Here is a 22,387-nt window from a genome sequence, read left to right as displayed (position 1 = left end):
AGCAAGGAAGCCAGGGTGGCTGGAAGTTAAAGTGGGAAAGGGGCCGCCCTAGCTGGTTTGGCTCAGTGGACAGAGAGCCTCAGCCTGGGGACTGAAGGGTCCTGGGGTTAGATTCCGGTCATGGGCACAAGCCCAGGTTGCAGGCTTGATCCCCAGTAGGGGGCGTTTGGAAGGCAGCCAATCAATGATTCTCTCTCATCATTGATGTTTCCATCTCTCTCTCCCTTTCCCTTCCTCTCTGAAATCAATAAAAAAGTATATATTTTTAAATAAATGGGAAAGGGGTCCAAGAGGAAGCTAGACTGGAGATCTTAAGTGCAATGGGAAACTGCAGAGGATTTAAAATAGAACAGAGACATGGTCATATTTGCCATGATAACACAATATCCAATCACAACGGTGAGCCCAAATCACCACTTCCAGTGGAGAAAGGGGTTGGGGGAGGGGGAGAAAGGCCTTGCCAGGAGTCCAGGCAAGAGGACTTGGTGCAGCTGTGGGATGGGGGGAGTGGATGGATTCTAAACAGAGTTTGAGGTGCAAGTGATAATTTGGTGATGGATTGGGTGGGCAGGGGGCTGAGGAGGGTTCTATCAAGAATGACTCCCAGGATTGTTTCTTGGCTGATAAGATGACTAAATCACAACAAAATTAAGTTCCTCTTCCTTTCACTCTTCCCTGCAACCTTATCCCTCTTTATGCTGCTTTTTATTCAAGTACCTTCCCCCGAAGTCAAAGCATAGACTCCAACACAAGAGCCTCTACCCCCAGCAGCTGCTAAGATTAAAAATACAAATAGGTTCAGGATCAATTTAAATACTTTTCTGCATTTTTGTCATGAGAATGCTTTTACACATCAAATACTAAAATTATAGGAAAAATTTGTCTGCAAGCCACTTAAGCATACTAGAATTGAGAGATGAATTTTAAAAATGTACATTTATTTTTAACCCTACTTTGGCCTAAGGAAGCTATAAGGATAAAAGTATATATATTCATCAACGAAAGTGTTTGCTGCCTGTATTACGTGTAAAGAATACGAAAGCAAGAAAACTATTGCAGTGACATTCCAGCTTCTTTTGGAGGTCATTCTTTGATATGTGCTGTTTACAAAAGGAAGGCAAGGGAGAATTTTAAAAAGGTTATTCCTGCAACCCTATTTGCAAAAGTAAGACAGAGTGTTCTTTCAATTCTTAAAAATTTAGGCATAATTTGGAAACGGATGAAAATTTACCTCAATACTTACAAATAAGAGCAGCAAAAGTAAAAATCTGCCCTGAATGTAAAATATCCTCAGAAGTTTGACGAAACGGCTCACTTACAGAGGTTCAAGTTAGGTAAGACATTTTCACTTTAGTAACTTTCACCTAATTGACAAATTTTGATAAAGCTTTAAATCAATGGTAAAATACTAACAAATTAATATGGTAGTTAGTGTTTTGTAGGAGAAAGACTATATAACTTTTACTATTTATCATGTAAGAAGTTTATGATTATATGCTAACATTTCAGACAAAACCCCTAAATTTTAGTTTAAAAGGTTCTATTCCATTAAGCAAATCCTATGTAAAGAGAAATCCAGCTGAACGTTTCAGACTGGTGATAGTTGCTATTGGGTGGAAGCAGCGTAGTGGGGTCTCCCAGCCCTGAGCACTTCATCTGTTTGGGCTTCAGTGTTCTCATGTGTAGAACAGTCATAATAATATTACTTACCTCACAGGAATGTCATGAAGATTAAGTAAAATAAGATGTGCTTCTAATGGGTTACAGGTGTGTCCCAGACACTGCTTCCCAACACATTCCAAATGCCAGTGGTTATGGCCTGAATTGTGTCCCCCATAAATTCAATGATGTCCTAACCCCCAGTACCTTAGAAAGTGACTATTTGGAGTCAGGGTCTTTAAAAAAAGTAATTTAGTTAAAATGTGGTCACTAGGCTGGGCCTTAATCCAACATGACTGGTACCCTTATAAGATTAAGACACACACACACAGAGAAGACCATGTGAAGAGGGAGGAATGGATGGCCTCAGAAGAAGCCAATTCTGCCAACACCTTCATCTTGGACTTTTGGCCTCCAGAAATATGGGAAATAAATTTCTGCTTTTTAAAGTCACCCAGTCTGTAGTATTTGTTATGTTGCTCTAGCAAGCTAATATGCCAGTCATGGCAAGGGGTGACTGGAGTCCTCTAGCCGCAGGGTACTGTACAAAGCCTACTTTTTGTGCACTGTGACATGGAAGAAATTTGAGAAGCACTAAGACAAGAGTTAGACCTAATGCAGCTGGTTTTGCTCCTGGCCTGCATACGTGACAGAAATTATTACTCCAATTTATGAAAATCTAAATGTAAGCATCTAGAATGAGTCTCATATTCCTCAGCATTATTTAACTGGTTGCTCACAAAACTTACAAGAACCAACTGTAGAAAATACAGAGGAGAGGTAGAAGGAGGTGTTTGGAGAAACACTGGCAAGCATAAGAATAACTTATTTTGATGGTAAGAGCTCAAGTCTTTCCAAGGATAGCCTACTACTGAGAAAACCAGATTCACTTTTGTAAGTGAAAAGGTCATTTCAGTAGTCCAAAAGCATAACATTCTACTACTAGAGGCCTGGTGCACGAAATTCATACACAGGTGGGGTCCCTAGGCCTCGCCAGCAATCAGGGCCTATCAGGGTCATCTTGCCCAGTCCTGATCGCAGCCGGGCCAGCCGGGGTCTGCTGGCTGCCAAATGGGGCCTGCCGGATGGGGTGAGGGACCACGGGAGGTTTGCCGGGCGGGGGGAGGTTGGCTGGCCATGGGAGGTTGGCTGTGGGAGCACACTGACCACCAGGGGGCAGCTCCTGCATTGAGCGTATGCCCCCTGGTGGTCAGTGCGCATCATAGCGACTGGTCGACCAGTCATAACGGTTGCTTAGGCTTTTATATATAGAGATTTCCTAAGAAGTAAAATTTGTATTTCTGTACTTGTTAAGTCAATTTAAAAAATTGCACATGTTTTAGTAAAAATGAGTTGTGGAACACATAAATTTCTCATATATACAATAGCAATGTTTTTATGTACACGATATTTCTGTTGGATACAGTCATTGAACTTTAAAATACTGATTTCACCCTGGCTGGGAGGCTCAATTGATTGGAGCATTGTCACTTCCACCAAAAGGCTGCAGGTTCAATCTCTGCTTAGGGTGCAATAAGGAAGACAATTGGTTGATGTTTCTCTCACACATCAATGTTTCTCTCTCTCTCATTCCCTTCCCCTCTCTCTACAATCAATAACAAAAATAAAAACATATCCTTAGGTGAGGATTAAAAAAAAATTAAGAATTTCATTCAAAGGGGCAGAATATATATTTGGGACACTGAGGCAAGGCTAGATATATAAAGCTATCATTTTCTCATTTCCCTTTCACAGACGGTCAAACAACCCAGAACTCTTCCTGAAGATATTTTTATGGCTGAGACTGGCTCTCAAGCTAGAAACAGATTGGCCTGTGCTGTACAAGACAGAGCCACTAGCCACACGTGGCGAGTGTGACCATGGAACTAGGTTTGAATTTTAATTAATTTTACTATATTTAAAAAACCGATACTCATTTCAGTTATTGAAAAAATTGTCCACAACTACTTGAATATATATAGTTTTAACTGTAAAATGCATGAACTCTAAATACAGATCAAGCATGTCCAATGAACATTAGCATCCAAAATGAGTGTCAGTAAGTATACTATACACACTAGATTTGAAGACTTAATACACAAGGATATAAAATCTTATTAATCCATTTTTATATTGATTACACGTTGAAATGATACTATTTGGCAAATGTTGGATTAAATAAACTATTTTATTAAACTTGATTTCCCCTCTTTTTGTTTTAATTATGGCTATTAGAAATTTAAAATTACATATGTGGTTCACATTAAATTTCTCATAGCGTAGAGGTAGACTGTCATATAGCTAGATAAACGTGACTTCACCATATTTCCTGAATAATTACCCAGCTACCGAGAGTGAATAGTTAAAAATTCATTTACCTAAATACTATTTATATCCTGGAGAAAATGTGGGCCAGTAGGCTTTGAACAGCTGGGAAAGGCTTTGCATTTTAAGAATAAGGTTTAAGTAAATAGTTTAAATAACTAAGGTGAGAACCTGAAATAATATTTAAGGCATAACTATATTTGCAAAAATACTTTTGCTCTAGTCAGGTCTGATTTAACATTTCCTTTGGATACAGTCATCGAACTTTAAGATACTTTGGTTGATACATATAAATCATTTTGTGCAAATATGTTCGAAAAATGCTTTCATCTCCTCTCAAACCTGAGCAATTCTGTATTACTTTAACCTCCAAACTAAATTTGATTCAGGTGGAAATCAAAGGTGTCTAAAATAAGAAAACAGGTGATGTGATGATCCTGTTAATTTTAGGGTAAATCACCCCTACTCTCCACCAGCATTAACTTACATATACCAGTGCCCACTTCGTTTCTCAAAAATTCTCTACTAACTTACTTGAGAGAAAGCAGTCCAAGTTGTCAATAAAATAAAATATGCTGGGTTGGGAAAATCTAACCCAAGCATAATTTAATCTTTTGACAATTATCTAAAGTCATATAATAATTACAGATATATGTTGGCTACTAATTCTCTGAGGCTCAAAGATTTTAAGATAAGAAATATTTATTTTTAAAAATAATGTGCCCATTTTATGGAATTTAACCAACTTTGCAATAAAAATAGCTTATAGGTTCCTATCCAGAAATTTATCAGACATAATACACAGGTCAACATCTTCAGAGGTCAATTACAATTCAGTATATTTAACACAAATTATGTCGAATAAAATTATTACAGGACAATTAAGAAAGCTCTAACTTCATTATGAAGATCAAGTATCTTTGCAGGTCTGGGAGTTCGACTTGTCTTGTAGAGGCAATAGTGTTGCCTATGAGAAATAAGGAAGTGGAACCAGCCATTCTACCTAATTCAACATATGACTTCCTTGTCCTAAAAAGTAAAAAAATGCAACTGGAAAGGTCAGCAAGACAAGAACCTATGGCTGTGAGCTTTTAGTACTTATGGAAAAGTCTAAATTGATATCCCAAAGAAAAATTACCCAAGTGAGATGTAGTAGATGAAATGAAAACCACTCATCAATAGTAAAATGCTAAATCTCTATCAGTACTACAGATGGGACATGATACACACATCTTGCTGCCTGGGTGGAAAGCATTATAGCTATCAGCTGGCTACATCTCTGCCAGGGTCTGTAAGCAAGCATTTCAGGAAGCCTGACGTCAAGCCCACAACCCAGGTACAGCTGGCACATGGAGGAGAGAGCAGCAGAGCAGTCAAACGTGTTTCTAGGTCAGCTCTGCTCCTGGCTCAGCGGTGTGGGCTGTGGCACGAGGGGGCTGGGTGGTGGCGGAGCAGACTCCTGCGTCAGCTGCAGGTGCTGAGCCGGATGTGCAGCACTTGCTAAATGGAGCTCCCCTGTTTGCTCTTGATGGGCGTGCAGATGCTCCAAGGTTTCCTTGGAAAGTGTGATTACGTGCACTGGCTCGCTCTGCGAGGGTTCCATCTGGCTTTCAATCACATTGAGGTTCTGAATGTGTTCTGTTTGCTCCTGTTGAGCTGAAAGAATTAAATTCTGTAATTGTTCTGGCTGCTGTGTGAGCAGCGTAAGATTAGCAGCCTGGTCTGCAGTCATGCTCTGGGAACTGTCTGCAGTGACGATGCTGATTCCTTGGCTAGGACCAGGCATGAAATTGATGTTATGTACAGAATCGGTTACAAGAAGCTGTATTTCCTGCTCTCCGGAGGTAGAGAGTTGATACGGCTGCAGCTGAAGAATATTCCTGACCTCTTCAGTATTATTATTGCTGGAAATGCTGCTGGCATCCGCTACATGTTTCTCTTTGCTATGGATTTTCAAGTGAGCCTTCAGGTTGTCTAAACGAGCAAACTGTAAGTTACACTCAGGGCAGGAGAAAGGCTTTTTGCCCGTGTGCAGAATGCAGTGTCTCCTCTTGGCACTGGAGTCAGAGAAGGATTTGCCACATATGCCACAGGAGTACGGCTTCTCTCCTCTATAAGGAAACACATATTTTATATTAAAAACAGAAAGATCTATGTATTACTTCCTGATTATTGAGGAAGAAGCAGTCAAGAATAGAGGAAACCAGACTGGGAGTCATAAGTCATGGGTTCTTCTACTCACTTAAGGACGTGGAGCAACTCACAACTTCCATGGACTTCAGTTTCTAATCTTTTAAAAAAGGTGGGGGTGGTGTCTGAGGAAGGAGGGTGGATGGGGTTGGACTAGATGTGATAAGAATTTATGATTCCATAGTATTTATTTTAGATAAGTAAATATTTATATATTACATATTTAGTTCCTTTTTGCTTTGTTTTAGTTCTCACAGCCATTTTACTCTGATGGCCAAGTAAGTATATACAACTAATTTCAACATTAAAATGAGTAGCCCCTAGTTGTGAAGCTGTTAGAAGACATACTAAATCAAATTTAGAAGTCTTTGTGAACAAAAACACTCACTCAGAAAACATTAAATTTAATATTTATTTTGATTGAAGATTTAAGCTTTGGACCTGCCCCCAGACCAAACCAAAATTCAAGAAATGAAATTAATAGTGCAAACTTTTGCTGGCCAACATCAGTTTTCCTGATTTTGCCTAAGTGAGGAATTCTTTATTGAAAAGATTTTTAAAAATTATAAACTACACAGAAAACTCTACCAGAGTAATAATTTGGGGAAAAGAATTATATATGTAATGAATGTCATCCTACTGAATGCCAGGGTTGAATGAGGACTCTACACAAGAGACATATCTGCATAACTTTACCGATGGATTCTGATGTGGGTCTGAAGAGAACTCTTTGCTGTGAAAGATTTGCCACAGATTTCACATGTAAATGGCCTCTCACCTACAAAAGGAAAAGCATTTAGAAATATACATTCAATGTAAAACAAAGGCAAACATCACCCCATAGTTTTACAATGTAAAAAAGAACAAAGGCAAAACCACTTGAATCCTCAATAAGCACCTTCTATGTGCTGGGTGGCAGGAGGATGCAGAGAAAGTGTAGGTATGGTTCTTTCCCTTAAGCTTAAAAACTGAAACAAGGAGGTAAGCGACTATCTGTGGGAAACACCCTTGGATAACTTAAGACTCTCATGCCTTACTGCTTGGTTAAGCAGCCCTCTTGACCTTCATAAGGACACCTGTCACTAGGGTGACTTTTGTATTATTTACATTTACATCTGCTTTCTAAATATATCTAGAATCTGACCACTCTTCACCATATCTACTGCCACCTCTGGTCCAGGCCGCTGGCATCTCTGTGCAGCAGCCTCATCATGGGTCTCTCCCCCCCGCCCCCGCTTCTGTCCCTGCTGCCCAGTCTTAACAGTCAGATCATTTCACAATCCTGTGCAAACACTCTAATGGTGCCCATCCAGAGAGAAGCCAAAGCCCTGGGCCTACAAGGAATCAGATCTGTCCGACCACCTCCACTTCTCATCCGAAGCCTCCCTAACTTCATCCAGCACTCTCCCCTTGCTCACTGACTCATCCTCTCAGGGGTCCTGGAGAGTCCCTGAACTCACATCCCCTGGCCCTGGCGGGTCTCCCCCAGGGTCTCCCAGCATGAGCCACTCATCCCAAGTCTCTGCTCAAATGTCACTTTACCAGGAGGCCTCCTCACCACTGAAAGTCTCAGCCCAACACTCCTGGTCCACTTCCCCGAGTCAGTTTTCCCACAATGCTGTCATGTTATTTATTATTTAGCCCCGCCCCCACCCCATTCTTATGTAGGATAATTTATAGGCTGATTCACTCTTAGCCTCAGGCCTGGCACACTATTCCAGAAATCCTCGCTGAGTGAAAGAATTTCACAGGATGGTGACTAAGACTCACACAAGAATCAATAAAGCTTCGGCAGTGTTTATTCAGCATTAGTTTGTATACTGCACCTACAGTGACAGACTGTGATATCCTCTAGGAACGACTGAGACAGGTTTAATGGATATGGTACCATCTATTAACCCAACATCTGGAATGTGAAACTCGTCAGGAAGTGTCAAAGGTGGGACTGAAGGAGTTCAGAACATTTATAGCCAATCAAACTGCTGCTAAGCCTAAAAGAAATTAAACCTAAAATTACAATAGCAATTATGAGGAATGCTTCAATTAGATTAGATCATTTTTAATAGTGCACTTAAAAGCAAGGGTTTCCAAATCAAATACATAGAATAAGATACAGTATTTTTCATTGTATGCAAGAGCCACCAGAAGGCTTCAAAAAATTTTAAAAAGCTTCATTAAGACATTTGCTGTAGAAGATTTTTGTTTTAATAGGCTAATAAAAATTAAAGATATAAGAGGAATCTAAAATAAAGGTCTGTAAGTCTGATGGTACCCCTTATAGGTGACTATCCTTGGATATCTTTCACTCCTTGGTCTAAGGCCAATCTGAGGACCATAATTACAGAATTTCCTAAACCCAAGGAGGATCCCCAAAAGTTTTTGAAGGGTGGCAAACACACAATACAATCTACAGATGATGTGTTATAGAATTGTACACCTAAAACCTATATAAGTTTATTAACCTAATGTCACCCAAATAAATTCAATGAAAAAGAAAGTTTTTGTAAACAGATTACCTGAGTGCAGTGAGAGATCGTTTCACATCGTCCCTTCCTTCTTTCCCAAATCCAGGCCAAATGGCTACTGATCCTTTCTCCCAGGGATAACTATTACCTCTGTCCTAAGAGCTGGGCTTGGTTTTCTGCCTCCCTGTGACATGCAGGCTATCACAGGGAATGACTTGGGAAGGTAATAACCTTTGCACCCTGTTGAGTCCATGGAATACTTTAATACTGTCAGAAATAATTACTGTTTATCCAAGCTGAAACATGACATTTGAAAGGATTTATTAACTACAATTAGAAATGAAACTACATAACCAGAGGGAAAAAGCAACTCAGGGATGATGTAGTTGGATGGGTAGCTAACCTCTGATGTCATTTAAGTTACAACCCAGCTCTTTGGGAATTGAAAGCAATTATCCTTATCTTACAAATCTTTGCAAAACCAGAAAGGCAGCTGTAGAAGCAGTTCAAAGCCCACCCATTTTTATCATCTCAATTCCTAAGACTGAAGAAAAAAACAAGGAAAAAGAAGTGGTTTTTTTTGTTTGTTTGTTTTTTAATACAAATGACTATAGAAACACCCTGGTTCCAAATCTAGCCTATAGCCTCTATAAGACTGTATTCTCCACAAATTCTAATAAGAAAAATCTTTAGTTTATCTGAGTTGATAAACTTAACTCATCACAAGTCTCCTGGCTAAACATTTAAAACAAAGCCTAGGAGGCCTCTGTTCGCACCTGTCCATATGTTCATGTGTTTTGAGTATTGTTTTTTTTTTTTTTTATCTTCAGATGGTATTGCAATTTGTAAAATTATCCTTTAAATATGAAGGAGAAATAAAGTTGTCCCTAGACATAGAAGTTAAGGAATTTTATCACCAGAAAACCTCCATTGCAGGAAATACTTAAGGGAGTTATTCTACCTGAAACAAAGAACATTATGGTCACAACATGACGAGCAATACCACCAAAAAACTTACAGCATAAACAGGGATCATTTGTGACAACAGAAACATAAAAGGGAAAGGGGGAAAGGTGTGAACTGGCAAAGGAAGATGAAGATCAGAAACACTCAAAAGGAAAAAAACTACAGTATATATGCAACTTCATTTTTTATAAACCTAATGGTAACCATACACAAAAATCCCCAAACCAGGTCATATAGCTTAACAAAAGAGGAAACAGAGGAAAGAAGTGTGGAATACCACCAAACAAAACAACAGACAGAAACATAAAGGAAAAGAACGGATGGAGGCACAGAGCTACCAGAAAAAAAACGATAAAATGGCTATAGGACGTCCTCATACATCAATAATAAACCTAAATGTAAATGGTCTGAATTCATAAATAAAGAGACAGAGTAGCACAGTGGACCAAAAAACAGAACACAACCACATGCTGCATACAAGAGACACATCTAAGCTATAAAGACAAAGGTAGATTCAAATAAAAGGGTGGAAAATGATTCTCCAAGAAAATAACATCCATAAAAAAGGAGGTGTAGTCATACTTATATCTGACAAAGTAGATTTCAAGATAACAAGAGACAAAGATGGACACTTTATAATGATAAAGGGAACACTACATCAAACATAACACTTCTTGCCCAGCCGACGTGCCTCAGTGGTTGAGCGTCACTTATGAACCAGGATTCAATTCCTGGTCAGGGCACATACCTGACCTGGGTTGCAGGCTCAATCCCCAGTGTGGGACATGCAGGAGGCAGCCGATCAATGATTCTCTCTCATCATTGATGTTTCCATTTCTCTCTCCCTCTACCTTTTCTCTGAAATCAATAAAAATATATTAAAAAAGAAAAAAAAAACACATAACACTTCTTAATATATCTGCACCCAACTAGGGAGTACCAAAATATATAAAACTACTACTCACAGAATGGGAAAAACAGATCAAAACACAATCATAGTTGGGGATCTCAATACTCCATTGACAGCTCTAGAAAATCAATAAAAAAAAATTTGGGGCCCTAACTGGTTTGACTCAGTGGATAGAGCATCGGCCTGCAGATTGAAGGGTCCTGGGTTCAATTCCGGTCAAGGGCACATGCCAGGGGTTGCAGGCTCAATCCCCAGTGGGGGGTGTGCAGGAGGCAGCCAATCAATGATTCTCTCTCGTCACTGATGCTCCTATCTCTTTCTCTCCCTCTCTGAAATCAATAAAAGATACCTTATGAAACACTAGATCAAATGGACAAAATGGACATTACAGAACCTTTCATCCCAGAACATTAGATTATACATTCATTTCCAGTACACATGGAACATTCTCAAGGATAGACATATGTTGGGTCACAAAACTAGCATCAACAAGTTCAAGAAGGTTGAAATTATACCAAGCATATTCTCTGACCACGATGCCTTGAAATTAGAAATCAACTGCAAAAAGGAAGTAAAGGAACCCAAAAATACGTATAGATTAAACAACATACTACTAAAAAATGACTGGGTGAAAGAATAAATAAAAGAGGAGATCAAAAGATATATAGAGACAAATGAGAATGACAATACAACATATCAAAACTTCTGGGATGCAGCAAAAGCAGTAATAAGAGGGAAACTTATATCATTACAGGCCTTTCTCAAGAAACAAGAGAAATTCCAAGTAAACAACCCAACATCACATCTTAAAGTACTAAGAAAGAAGAACAAAAGCACCCCAAAGTCAGCAGAAGGATAATAAAAATTAGAGCACAATGAAATGAAATAGAGAACAAAAAGACTATACAAAAAATTAATAAAACAAAAAGCTGGCTCTTTGAAAAGATTAATAAAATCAACAAACCCCTGGCTAGATTAAGAAAAAAGGGAAAAGATCCATATAAACAAAATCAGAAATGATAGAGAAGTCACCACAGACATCACAGATATATATAAGGAATCATACTAGAATATTATGAAAGACTATAGGCCACCAAATTCAGTAACTAGAAGAAATGAATAAATTTTTAGAAATAGATAGCCTTGCCAGTCTGCATTGTACTCGGAACCACCACCACGGCCGCCTACAAGCTGGTGCTGATCTGGCATGGCGACAGCGCATGCAACCTGGATTCGCAGTGCTGGTACATCACCACCCTGAGCACAGCAGGGCACGAAGAGGGAAAGTGTGGTGGGCAGGTGCTGCAAGATGCCGGCTATGAGTTTGACATCTGCTTTACCTCCGTGCAGAAGACAGCAATTCGGACCCTCTGGACAAGCCTGTAGTGAGGCCCTGGCGTCTCAGGGAGCAGCACTATGGGGATCTGACTGCCCTTAATAAAGCAGAAACTGCTGCCAAGCATGGCGAGGCCTAGGTAAAAATCTGGAGGCGCTCCTATGATATCTCTGCCGATGGAGCCCGGCAACCCCTTCTACCGCAACATCAGTAAGGATCGCAGGTATGCAGACCTCACTGAAGATCAGCTACCCTCCTGTGAGAGTCTGAAGACACTAGTGCCAGCGCTCAGCTCTCCGGAATGAAGAAATAGTTCCCCAGATTGAGGAGGGGAAATGGGTACTGATTGCAGCCCTTGGCAACAGCCTTCAGGGCATTGTCAAACATCCGGAGGGTCTTTCTGAAGAGACTACGACAGAGCTGAACCTGCCAAAGGGTTTTCCCATCGTCTGTGAATTGGATAAGAACTTGAAGCCCATCAAGCCCACGCAGTTCCTGGGAGATGAAGAGACCGTGTGTAAAGCCGTGGAGGCTGTGGCTGCCCAGGGCAAGGCCAGGAAGTGAAGGCGAGCAGGCAGACGACTTTCCCAAGGACACCCTCCCTGCCCATCCCACGTCTCTGCATCTCTCCTGTGCACATGCCACACTGACTACATCTGTTGGCATCTAAGGTTGTAGCTGCAGAGGGGCACTGGTGGCTGCCACTTTGTCTCTTGTACTCACTCCCTTCATGCAATCTGGTCAGAACAGCACCTCTGGGGCATGGGTCCTCATCTAAGGGCGTCCAGAGGTAATAACTTGGCTTTTTGGATAGTGTTTTGTTTATTACTAAGGACCTGCCTGAGTAGGGGGGTAGGGAGGAGCCATGCTAAAGCGTGACCAATGAGGAGAGGCAAGAGAGCCTATTTGTGTTCCCCCGGCAGTCCTGTGCTATTCTGCAGTCAGATGACTGAGTGGGGGCTCCAGTCAGTCCAGTGGAAGATGAGTGCCTGGTGATTCAAACAAACATTTCCTCCCTAACCCCAGGAAAGCTGGCTCTAGAAGATTGGGATCGATACTGAATATTTACATGTTGCATTTACTTTTTTTTTTAAAAAGTGTATCTATATAAAATAATATAAAACAAATACCCTACTGGGGTTTCTAATGGCGGTTGAACTATTCCCACATGTGGTCATCACAAAATAAGCCATTCTTCACACCAAGGTGGGATGAGCTCCTTGACTTGTAAGGTGTAGGAGTTACCCTGCTGTGTATTTTAGAACCCCTCCCCTGCTTTATTGTTTCATGGCAGTGAAATGTCCTTGATCATGTCCAGGGATGTCTTTCACTGTGTCTAAGTTCTGAATCATGTTGCAGTTGCGTGGCCCTGCCACTTGGGCCCAGTAAGCATTTTGAAACATAACTACTAAATCTTTTTTCCAGATCAGTATAATTAAGAAGTAATGTGCAATAAAAAATAAATAAGAAAAGGAATATATAACCTACCTAGACTGAATCATGAAGAACTGGAAAATGTGAATAGACCAATCAGCAGTAAGTAATTGAAACAACCATCAAAATCTTCCCCCAAAAACAAGAGTCCAAGACCAGATGGCTTCACCAGTGAATTCTACCAAACGGTCAAAGAAGATTTAGAACCTGTCATTGTCAAACTCTTCCAAAAAATTGAAGATGCAATACTTCCTAACACATTCTATGAGGCCAATATAACCCTGATACCAAAATCTGGAAAAGAGAATGCAAAAAAAAAAAAGAAAACTACAGACCAATATCTCTAATGAATACAGATGCAAAAATTCTTAACAAAATACTGGCAAATCAAATACAATAGTACATCCAAAAAATAATACATTACGATCAAGTGGGGTTCATTCCAGGGTCTCAAGGATGGTTCAACATACGCAAAACAATCAACGTAATACACATTAACAAAAGAAAGAATAAATATCATATGACCTTATCAATAGATGCAGAAAAAGCATTTGATAAGATACAACATCATTTATGATTAAAACATTCAATAAAATAGGAGTAGAAGGAAAGGCCATAATAAAAGCCATATATAACACCTTAACATAATAACGGACATATATGATAAAACCTCAGCTACTATCATACTCAATGGTGAAAAATTAAAAGCTTTTCCTCTAAGATCAGGAACAAGACAAGGATGTCCACTCTCACCACTCTTATTCACCACAGTGCTGGAAGTCCTAGCCAGAGCAATAAGAGAGAAAGAAATAAAAAGCATCCAACTAGTGAAGGAAGAAGTCAAACTGTCACTTTTTGTGGACAACATGATTCTGTATATAGAAAACCCTAAAGACTCCACCAAAAAACTATTAGAAACAATAAACAAATACATTCAAGTTGCAGGATACAAAATCAACGTGCAAAAATCCACTGCCTTCCTGTATACTAACAACAAAACTTCAGAAAAAGAAATGAAAAGAAAAACACACAAAAAACCCCAACAAACCCAATCCTTTTGTAATTGCAACCAAAAGAATAAAGTCCCTAGGAATAAACATAACAAAGAATGCGAAAGACCTATATATTGAAAATTACAAAGCATTATTTAAAAGCAATTGAAAAAGACACAACAATATAGAAAAATATTCTGTGTTTATGGAAGGGAAGAATTAACATAAATGGCCATATTGCCCAAAGCAATATACAGACTTAATGCAATCCCCATCAAAATCCCAATGTCATGTTTTTAAGAAGTAGAATGAGAAATCATCAGATTTGTATGGAACCACAAAAGACCCCAAAAAGCCAAAGCAATCCTGAGATAAAAGAACAAAGCTGGAGGTAACACGCTACCTGACTTCAAATTATACTACAGAATTACAATAATCAAAACAGCATGGTATTGGCAGAGAAACAGACATAGATCAATGGAACAGAATGGAGAGCCCTATAAAATCGCATGGTATTGGCAGAGAAACAGACATAGATCAATGGAACAGAATGGAGAGCCCAGCTATAAAATCACATGTATATGGACAGATAAATTTAGACAAAGGAGCCAGAAACACACAATGGAGTGAAGATAGTCTCTTCAATAAATGGTGCTGTAAAAACTTGAGAAAGGGGTCCCAATATAAGGTGACAGGAAATTTGACTTTGGGTGGTGGGCACACGATGCAATATACAGATCTTATAACATAGAAATCCACACCTGAAACCTATATGTTCATGTTGATCAATGTCACCCCAATCAATTTAATAAAAAGGAAGTTATAAATGCTGATTCTAGGAGAGAAAGTACAAAAAAAATCCTCAGTGCCTATGTCACCTTGGTATATTTCATTTTACTTCCTTTTCTTAAAAAAGTATCTTGATAATCTTGAATGATAAAGTAAATTAAGAGTGAAACATGGAACCAGACTCTGATTTGTACTCTTTTGTGGTATTAGATAAATTTCCCTAGAAAAAGTGCTCAGTAAGTAATCTGTTTTGCTAATCTATAGAAATGTTACTTCCCCACAAATGCTGACAGCATTCTGCTTGGGCTTATCCTATCTAATAAAGAGGGAATATGCAAATTAACCATCATGCCATCACAAAGATGGTGGCACCCACAGCGGATAAAGTAAATTAAGAGTGAAACATGGAACCAGACTCTGATTTGTACTCTTTTGTGGTATTAGATAAATTTCCCTAGAAAAAGTGCTCAGTAAGTAATCTGTTTTGCTAATCTATAGAAATGTTACTTCCCCACAAATGCTGACAGCATTCTGCTTGGACTTATCCTATCTAATAAAGAGGGAATATGCAAATTAACCATCACGCCATCACAAAGATGGCGGCACCCACAGTGGAGTGGGGTTTCCATAACACAAGATGGCTGTGCCCACAGTGGAGGAGGGGTTTCCGTAACACAAAATGGCTGCACCCACAGCGGAGGCCGAGTTCCTATAAGAAGCCTTAACGAGCAATCAGCAGGGACCTGAGGCTGTGTGGTGCTGGGCCGGGGCAGGGGACCTGAGGCTACGCCCCTCCCTGCCCTGGCGCCAGGCCGGGGGACCTCAGGCTGCACCCCCCGCCTGGCGGGTCTTGACAGGGGACCTGAGGCCGTGCCCCCACCCTGGTGCCAGGCCACGGGACCTGAGGCTGTGCCCCCACCCAGTGGGGCTTAACGGTGGTGGGGCAGGCCGGGTCTGGCTCTTGTGTGATTTCGAGGCATGAGCAGGTAGGCAGGGACTTTACTCTGGGTCCCATGGTGTGCCCCAGACTCTGATAGGAGGAAGATTTTCATATACATTTTACTAATTTTCTTTCATCTCTGACACTTCCATTATAAAGGGCAAATAGCACTATTAAAATATTTCCTCTAATTAATCCCCTTTTAATATGCACGAATTTCATGCACCGGGCCACTAGTAAATTATAAAATTCCCACCCAATTTACAAAGAACTATCTGGGGAGGGTACTCCAAGTATTTTATTCCTAACTCTCCTGAAAATATAAAGTATACTAGAAAGGAAGGATGAGACAGTGTTTTACCTGTGTGTGTTCGTAGGTGTTTCTTTAGTTGAGACACGTCCATGAATTTGCGATGGCAGTGGTTGCATTCCGGTAATGAGTGGCCTTGTCGCAACAATAAAAAAAGTGTCAGTGCCTCTTTCCGCCATCTTGGAGCCCTGGAGGCCTGCTGGGAACAGGACTTCTATAACGACAAATACGTCTGGAAGGCTGTGGGCCAAGGCCATTTTTGCCAGCTATAAGTGGGGTCTCCAGACCCAGAGGGAACACACAGCTCTTAAAACTGAAGGTGCTTGTGCTCGACATGAAACTGAATTCTCTCTGGGCAAGAGATGCGCTTATGTGTGCAAAACAACAAACAACAGTGACACCTGCTGGCAAACCGGACAAAACCAGAGTCGCCTGGGGAAGGTAACTCATGCTCATGGAAACAGTGACAAGGTTTGTGCTAAATTTCAAAGCAACCTTCCTGCTAAGGCCAATGGATACAGCACCCGTGTAATACGGTACCCCTCGTGGATTTAAACTTATTGGAAAGTAAATAAATAAAATAGATTTGTTCTCTTGGAAAACAAACAGGGTTAGTGCATATATGCTCTCCCTGCATTTCTTCAGAGATTTGTGTTACAACAATTTCCTGAAAGATAACCACTTTAAATATGGTACTTTAATAAAACCACAACAATTTTTAAATTAATTTGGTAACAGCTAAAATTTCCTCTGCATTTTAATTTACTGCTTCCTAAGAAAGCTGGGACCCTTCTAATCTTCCTAAGTATAATCTCCTTTTCCCCTTGAAGCATTGGTACACTGTGGCCAATTAATCTCAAATGACACTCCCAACCTCCCATCATTTCTTATGGGTTGTCAGGAAAGAAAAAAGGCCAGTAGGTGGAGCCAGGTTGGAGAAAGTCTGGACGACAGCTATGGGGTAGTGACATCTCTCTCCAGGCACCACTAACAATTAATCCACTGGCACCTCACAGTCAAGCTGCACTTTTGAAAGGTACTAATTTGTAGGGTTTCTGTGTGTGGCACCAAAACTATGGAATAAAAATTAAACACAAACCACAAGGTAGTGAGAATAAACACAAGAACATCTAATTTAGATGGCTTTTAAGGCTTTTTCCTGAATACTCATTTATCTTCTATAATATAAACCCAGTGTTTCAGAAATAATTTTTATTTGCATGTCTTCCCCACCAATCCAAATTTTCTCTCACTTTATTGTACCTGTATGAACTCGGTAATGGCTCTTCAGTTGTCTTTTCTGGCTGAAATATTTTCCACACTGATCACAGGTAAAAGACTTCTGTCCTGCCAAATAAAAAACACAACACTAAAACATGCAAAAAACTATAAAGAACTAGAATGCTCATTAATATGGTAAATACCATAGTGGGCACAGGTCCCCATTTTCTACAAATGATACAAGTGACTCGTCTACAAACCCAAATGCCTTCAGAGTCTACCCCAGTAACATACATGTACAAAGGCATGGAAGACAATGGGGAGTGGTGGAGACTGGGGTAGAACGGGAGAATTCAAGTGTCCCCCAAAGGCATCTGAAGTAAAATAATTCCAGGTTCTGGTGGTTAAACAAAACACATCTGCAGCCAGTTTATAATAAGTCCTTGCTAAGGCTCGATGCTGTGCAGAACTGTAAACTTCACTCTAACAAAAACATAATTGTTGTTCAATGACACCATGCAGGAAATGGCACCAGCCTGGGAAGAGACTAGTTAGATCATGGTAATGCCCACCCGGGGAATGGGAACCTGGTGCCCTCCTGTGCAAGCCCGGCTACCTGAGTGCAGGCTCATGTGCTCCAGCAGCGAGTGCTTGGTGGTGAGAGCCTTGCTGCACACAGTGCAGGTGTATGGCCGCTCGCCTGTGTGAATCCGGCTGTGGACCTGCAGGGAGTGCTTCTGGGTAAAGCCTTTTCCACACTCATTACATTTGAAAGGTCGCTCCCCTAGAATAAGAGCCCCAGAAAATTGGTATAAGCAAGAATCTGCACATCTTTCTGTTCACTCGCAAATTAAAGTAACAATAAAGGGATTTCTCTTAAAAGGCACATATCCAAAAGGCCAATGAACTGGAGAAACAGTATCAGCAATACAATTTTGCAAGCTGAAAGAGAGGAATCGGATGGCAGCAGTGAGGAATGCTGAGATACAACCTAGTTTTGAAGATAGAGCCTCCAATAAGACTCAGGAATTGGTGGCACCTGTTCTCTCTGAAAATGGGGGTAAGGAGGATAAATGACAGTCTATTTCAAAGGTGCTTAGACCCCTCAGATTCAGCCTCCTACCCCACGGAGCCAGGAGACTGGCTCTCTCCTCAAAAGAAGACGGAGACTGTTCTCCATAGAGGGTAAAGCAAAGGGTCTCTGGACTAGAGGTCTCCCAGTCGACCACAGGGAGAGCAGGTCAAACTTTGTGTTTGAGATGGTGAGACTCCCCCACTCCCCTCCCCCGCCAGCCTTCTTCTCCCTCCTGCTCTAGATCCTGGCAGCAAGGAGCCTATAGCCTCCAGGTGGGAGAGTGGAAAGTCTTTGCCTACAATGTAAAAGAGCCCAAGGTAAGAGAGCATCAGCAAGGAAGTAGGGGCCAGCCACGCCACCCCCAGCAAGGCTGTTTTCTACAGGCCTTCTCCATATTTGCAGAGTTGCCAGTAGCTTTTAGAAAACCATTCTTACAAAACTATGTTTTTAAATCATCATTTAAAGAAGGCCTCCAGTAGTTGAAACAGATGCCAAACAAGAAGAAAAAAAGGCAACTTGCAGAAAACAGAAACTGCCTAAGGTGAAGAAAATGTTAAAACCTAACAAATAAGTAAATGTTATTATTAACATGCTCAGAGGTAAGGTATTACATTGTGAAACAATGAGAAAGAACTCTAATACAAAAAAGAATTTAGAGAAAAATAAGCACCTAGAAGCAAAAAACATAAGAGTAGAAACACACACACACACACACACACACACACACACACACACACACACACGGAAATCTCCTAGGTGGAAATAGGAGAAAAAAAGATAAGGAAATTAGAGGAAGGGTCCAGGAGGTTCAACAATCAGATAACAGGAGTTCCAAAAAGGGAGCAGAGAAAACAGAGAGGAGAAATCATCTATGAAGTAATTCCAGGAAACTTTCTGGAACTGAAAGTTATGAGTTTACAGAGACCCACTCTAACGTGATTCACTGGAAACTTTCTGAATACTGGGCAAAAGGGAAGATCCTATGTGCTATTTTCCTTAAAAAATCTCGTAGAACTACCTAACTCTTTAAACTATGCTGTATACAGTTCAACAAGTATTCCTCAAGTGTCGACTTTGTTCAAAGAACCAGAATTCAGGGTTCTCATCGATCTTAAAAACACCAAATCTCCAGACAATTAAATCAGAATCTTGGGGCCCAGGCACTGGTAGTTTTAGAAGTTCCCTAGGTGATTATAAGGTGCAGCCAGGTTCAGAACCATAGTCAGAACTACTGGGTCAGATGACAGCAAACTGCCAGATGACAGAAGACTTAAGCATCAGTCCTATACATAAGCTTACAATTAAGTTAAAGGGTATTTAAGTGGTACTACAATCAAATCCAAAGCAGAATGAGTTAGGTAGGTGTATATATAAGAGAGGGTTCAAATGAAGACGGGATTTCTGGCTAGGGCTACATTGTCCAATACGATGACCATTTAAATGACTTAAGATAAAATTAAAAATTCAGTTCCTTAGTCACACCACATGTTAAATACTCAAAATCCACATGTGGCTAGTGGCCACCACTATATCTGATGATGATATTCCCATCATCACAGAAGGGTCTCTTGGCCAGTACTGGGCTAGAGGGACCAGAAAGAAGACATTTACAGCTAAATGGCTGAGAAAGCTGTCCACACAGACCAAAAGCATATAGCTATGGTCAAGATGAGGAATGTTCAAGAGTCAGAAAGCAGATGCATTTGGCTAGAGTTCGATACCTGAATATTATACCCTGGAAGCAACAACTATGAATAAGAGGTTCTGGAATCAGACTACCTGAGTTCAAATCCCAGCTCTGTCACTACATGGGTAACCTGGGCAAGTTAAGCTTTCTAAGACTTGGTCTCTTCATCTGTATAATGGGGACAATATAACCTCTCTCACAGGACTGTTGTGAGAACTAAATGCAATTGCACGTGTAAAGGCTTTATTACAATGCCCATGACCTAGAAGTTGCACAATAAATGAAAACTATTATTATCATTACTACTCCAAAACACATTCCAATAAGCTGTGAAAGTATAATTACCCGTGTGGCTCCTCTGGTGGATTGCTAAAAAGTGATTGTACTTGAAGACTTTGCCACAGTCTTTACAACGGGCCTCAGGGCCAATGGGGCGCTTCCTCCTTCCACAGACCCTCTTGGCTGACCCCTGATCTTCTTCATCCCCAACAAGTTTGTAATCTCTCAGTTTGATGGATCTCTGAATCCTCCGCTTGCTGTACCGAGTCTGGTGGTCCTGCCCATCTTGGGTCTTAGGATCACAGTTCTCATCTTTTTCAGCGGGTGTTCCCTCCCCTCTACCTGGCTCACAAGCAGGCTCAGATTCTTCCATTTCTTTCGCTACAGTCTGTTCATTCAGTACCCCATTGTCTCCCTCTTTAACCGCAGAGTTTTGTCTGTTCTGAACTGAGTTGTTCACTCTCAGCTGTATTTCTTCCTCCCCAGCCAGTTCCGATTTCCCCTCTTGCAAACTGTTGACTTTTCTTGGTCTTCCCCGTTTCCGCTTCGGCGGATCATTTTTTTTATTAGAAATAACAACCACTGGAGCACCAGCTGTGTTCAACGTCGCTGGCTTTGGGGAGCTATGGTTATTCTGAAAGTCCGTGTAAGCCTTTACCAGGTCGTAGACTTTTAAGAACTGAGCAGTCGCCAGGATTTGTTCTGTACTCTTCTCGCTGGCCTGGAGATAACCCGTGTAGATAAACTCCAGCAGGATACCAAATGTGTCGGCCACCATGCCCTCCAGCATATAAATGGACTGGCCGATCTCCCCCTCTTCAGCAAACATCATGGAGAAGTATTCACTACTGGCCGCCAGTAAGGCTTTGTGGGCCCGGAAATGCACGTTCTCCACGATTAAAGTGATGTCACAGAGAAAGCCCTTCTTCCTCTGGTCCTCCAAACTGGCCAGGACAGTGTCACTGTGAGTGTCTGAGTGCACAACGAGCTGCCCGGGAGGCTCTGATGCTGCTTCTGCCATTTTCTTCGGAAACCAAGAAGAAGGAAGCCTGAAACAAGAAAACCATGTTTAAAGAGGAGGAAGCACTAGCAAGGTTACGCCCACACCAAACAAACCTGCTATTCACTTCACCTTGCTGACTGACACTCACTACTGACCATTTGTAAGTCTATGTAAAAACTCAGCTTTGGGCCCTGGCCGGCTTGGCTCAGTGGACAGAGTGTCAGCCTGCGGACTGAGGGGTCCCGGGTTCGATTCCGGCCAAGGGCACATGCCTGGGTTTCGGGCACATCCCCAGTGGGGGGTGTGCAGGAGGCAGCTGATCAATGATTCTCTCTCATCATTGATGTTTCTTTCTCTCTCTCCCTCCTTCTCCCTTCTTCTCTGAATCAATAAAGAAATATAAAAAAAACCAAAAATCAGCTTTGGGTTCTCATTCCTGCTGTACATTATCTAGCTGGGCGAATACATGTTACCCCTCGGGGTCTGTTTTCCCCTTTGCAAAATGAAGGGATTGGGATCAATCACCCTGAAAGTCCCTCCCGGCACTCACTTTCCATAGTTGCACAAACATCAGAACGAGAACTACAGTGTCTCGATTTCACATAGTATGAGCCATTTAGTTCTGTGAAAACAAATAGGAAAAGGGCGAAGACGACGTGCATGTGCGAAGTGAATTTTTTTTTTGGGGGGGGGGGGAGTTGCAATTAAATAATAACGCAGGGAGCCGGGCCTCGCTTCCGAAGGGCTGCGTGGGACGCCCAAGGCTGGCGCCAGGCGGCGCTCGGCGCAGAGGCGGGTGGAGGCTG

The 22,387-nt window shown here is 41.2% G+C and overlaps 1 protein-coding gene and 1 pseudogene across 8 annotated transcripts; one reads left to right on the top strand and one right to left on the bottom strand.

Moving 5' to 3' along the window:
- Window positions 1–4,014: 4,014 nt before the first annotated feature.
- Window positions 4,015–22,209, bottom strand: ZBTB24 (zinc finger and BTB domain containing 24). 8 transcript variants are annotated; one of them, XM_005883764.2, is made up of 7 exons: window positions 22,132–22,198; window positions 20,645–21,627; window positions 18,154–18,321; window positions 17,580–17,663; window positions 16,368–16,451; window positions 6,871–6,952; window positions 4,015–6,095 (listed from the first exon to the last, which is right to left on the bottom strand). In XM_005883764.2, exons 2-7 carry the CDS (start codon window positions 21,597–21,599, stop codon window positions 5,375–5,377), a joined length of 2,094 nt encoding a protein of 697 aa, XP_005883826.1. In that variant the 5' UTR covers window positions 21,600–21,627; window positions 22,132–22,198; the 3' UTR covers window positions 4,015–5,374. The 8 variants fall into 8 exon arrangements, 5 of the variants coding, with proteins under 5 accessions (XP_005883826.1, XP_014386861.1, XP_005883827.1 ...); XM_014531375.1 differs by lacking the exon at window positions 6,871–6,952 and having other exon boundaries at window positions 16,368–16,512; window positions 22,132–22,203; XM_005883765.2 differs by lacking the exon at window positions 18,154–18,321 and having other exon boundaries at window positions 22,132–22,197.
- Window positions 8,050–13,543, top strand: LOC102240708 (annotated as a pseudogene).
- Window positions 22,210–22,387: the final 178 nt, after the last annotated feature.

Source organism: Myotis brandtii, unplaced genomic scaffold (genome assembly GCF_000412655.1).
Source record: "Myotis brandtii unplaced genomic scaffold, ASM41265v1 scaffold8, whole genome shotgun sequence".
NCBI classification, from domain to species: Eukaryota; Metazoa; Chordata; class Mammalia; order Chiroptera; family Vespertilionidae; genus Myotis; species Myotis brandtii.
This window is presented reverse-complemented; position numbering and strand designations above follow the sequence as displayed.

Bases quoted from the DNA above. Each gene is read 5' to 3' on its own strand.
- ZBTB24 (XM_005883764.2), bottom strand. From the start codon at position 21,599: ATGGCAGAAGCAGCATCAGAGCCTCCCGGGCAGCTCGTTGTGCACTCA. The intron at 17,664-18,153 runs GTAGCCGGGCTT...TTTATTTGGCAG, and splicing joins GCACATGAGCCTGCACTCAG to GACAGAAGTCTTTTACCTGT. The intron at 6,953-16,367 runs GTAAAACACTGT...TTCCTTTTGTAG, and splicing joins ACACCTACGAACACACACAG to GTGAGAGGCCATTTACATGT.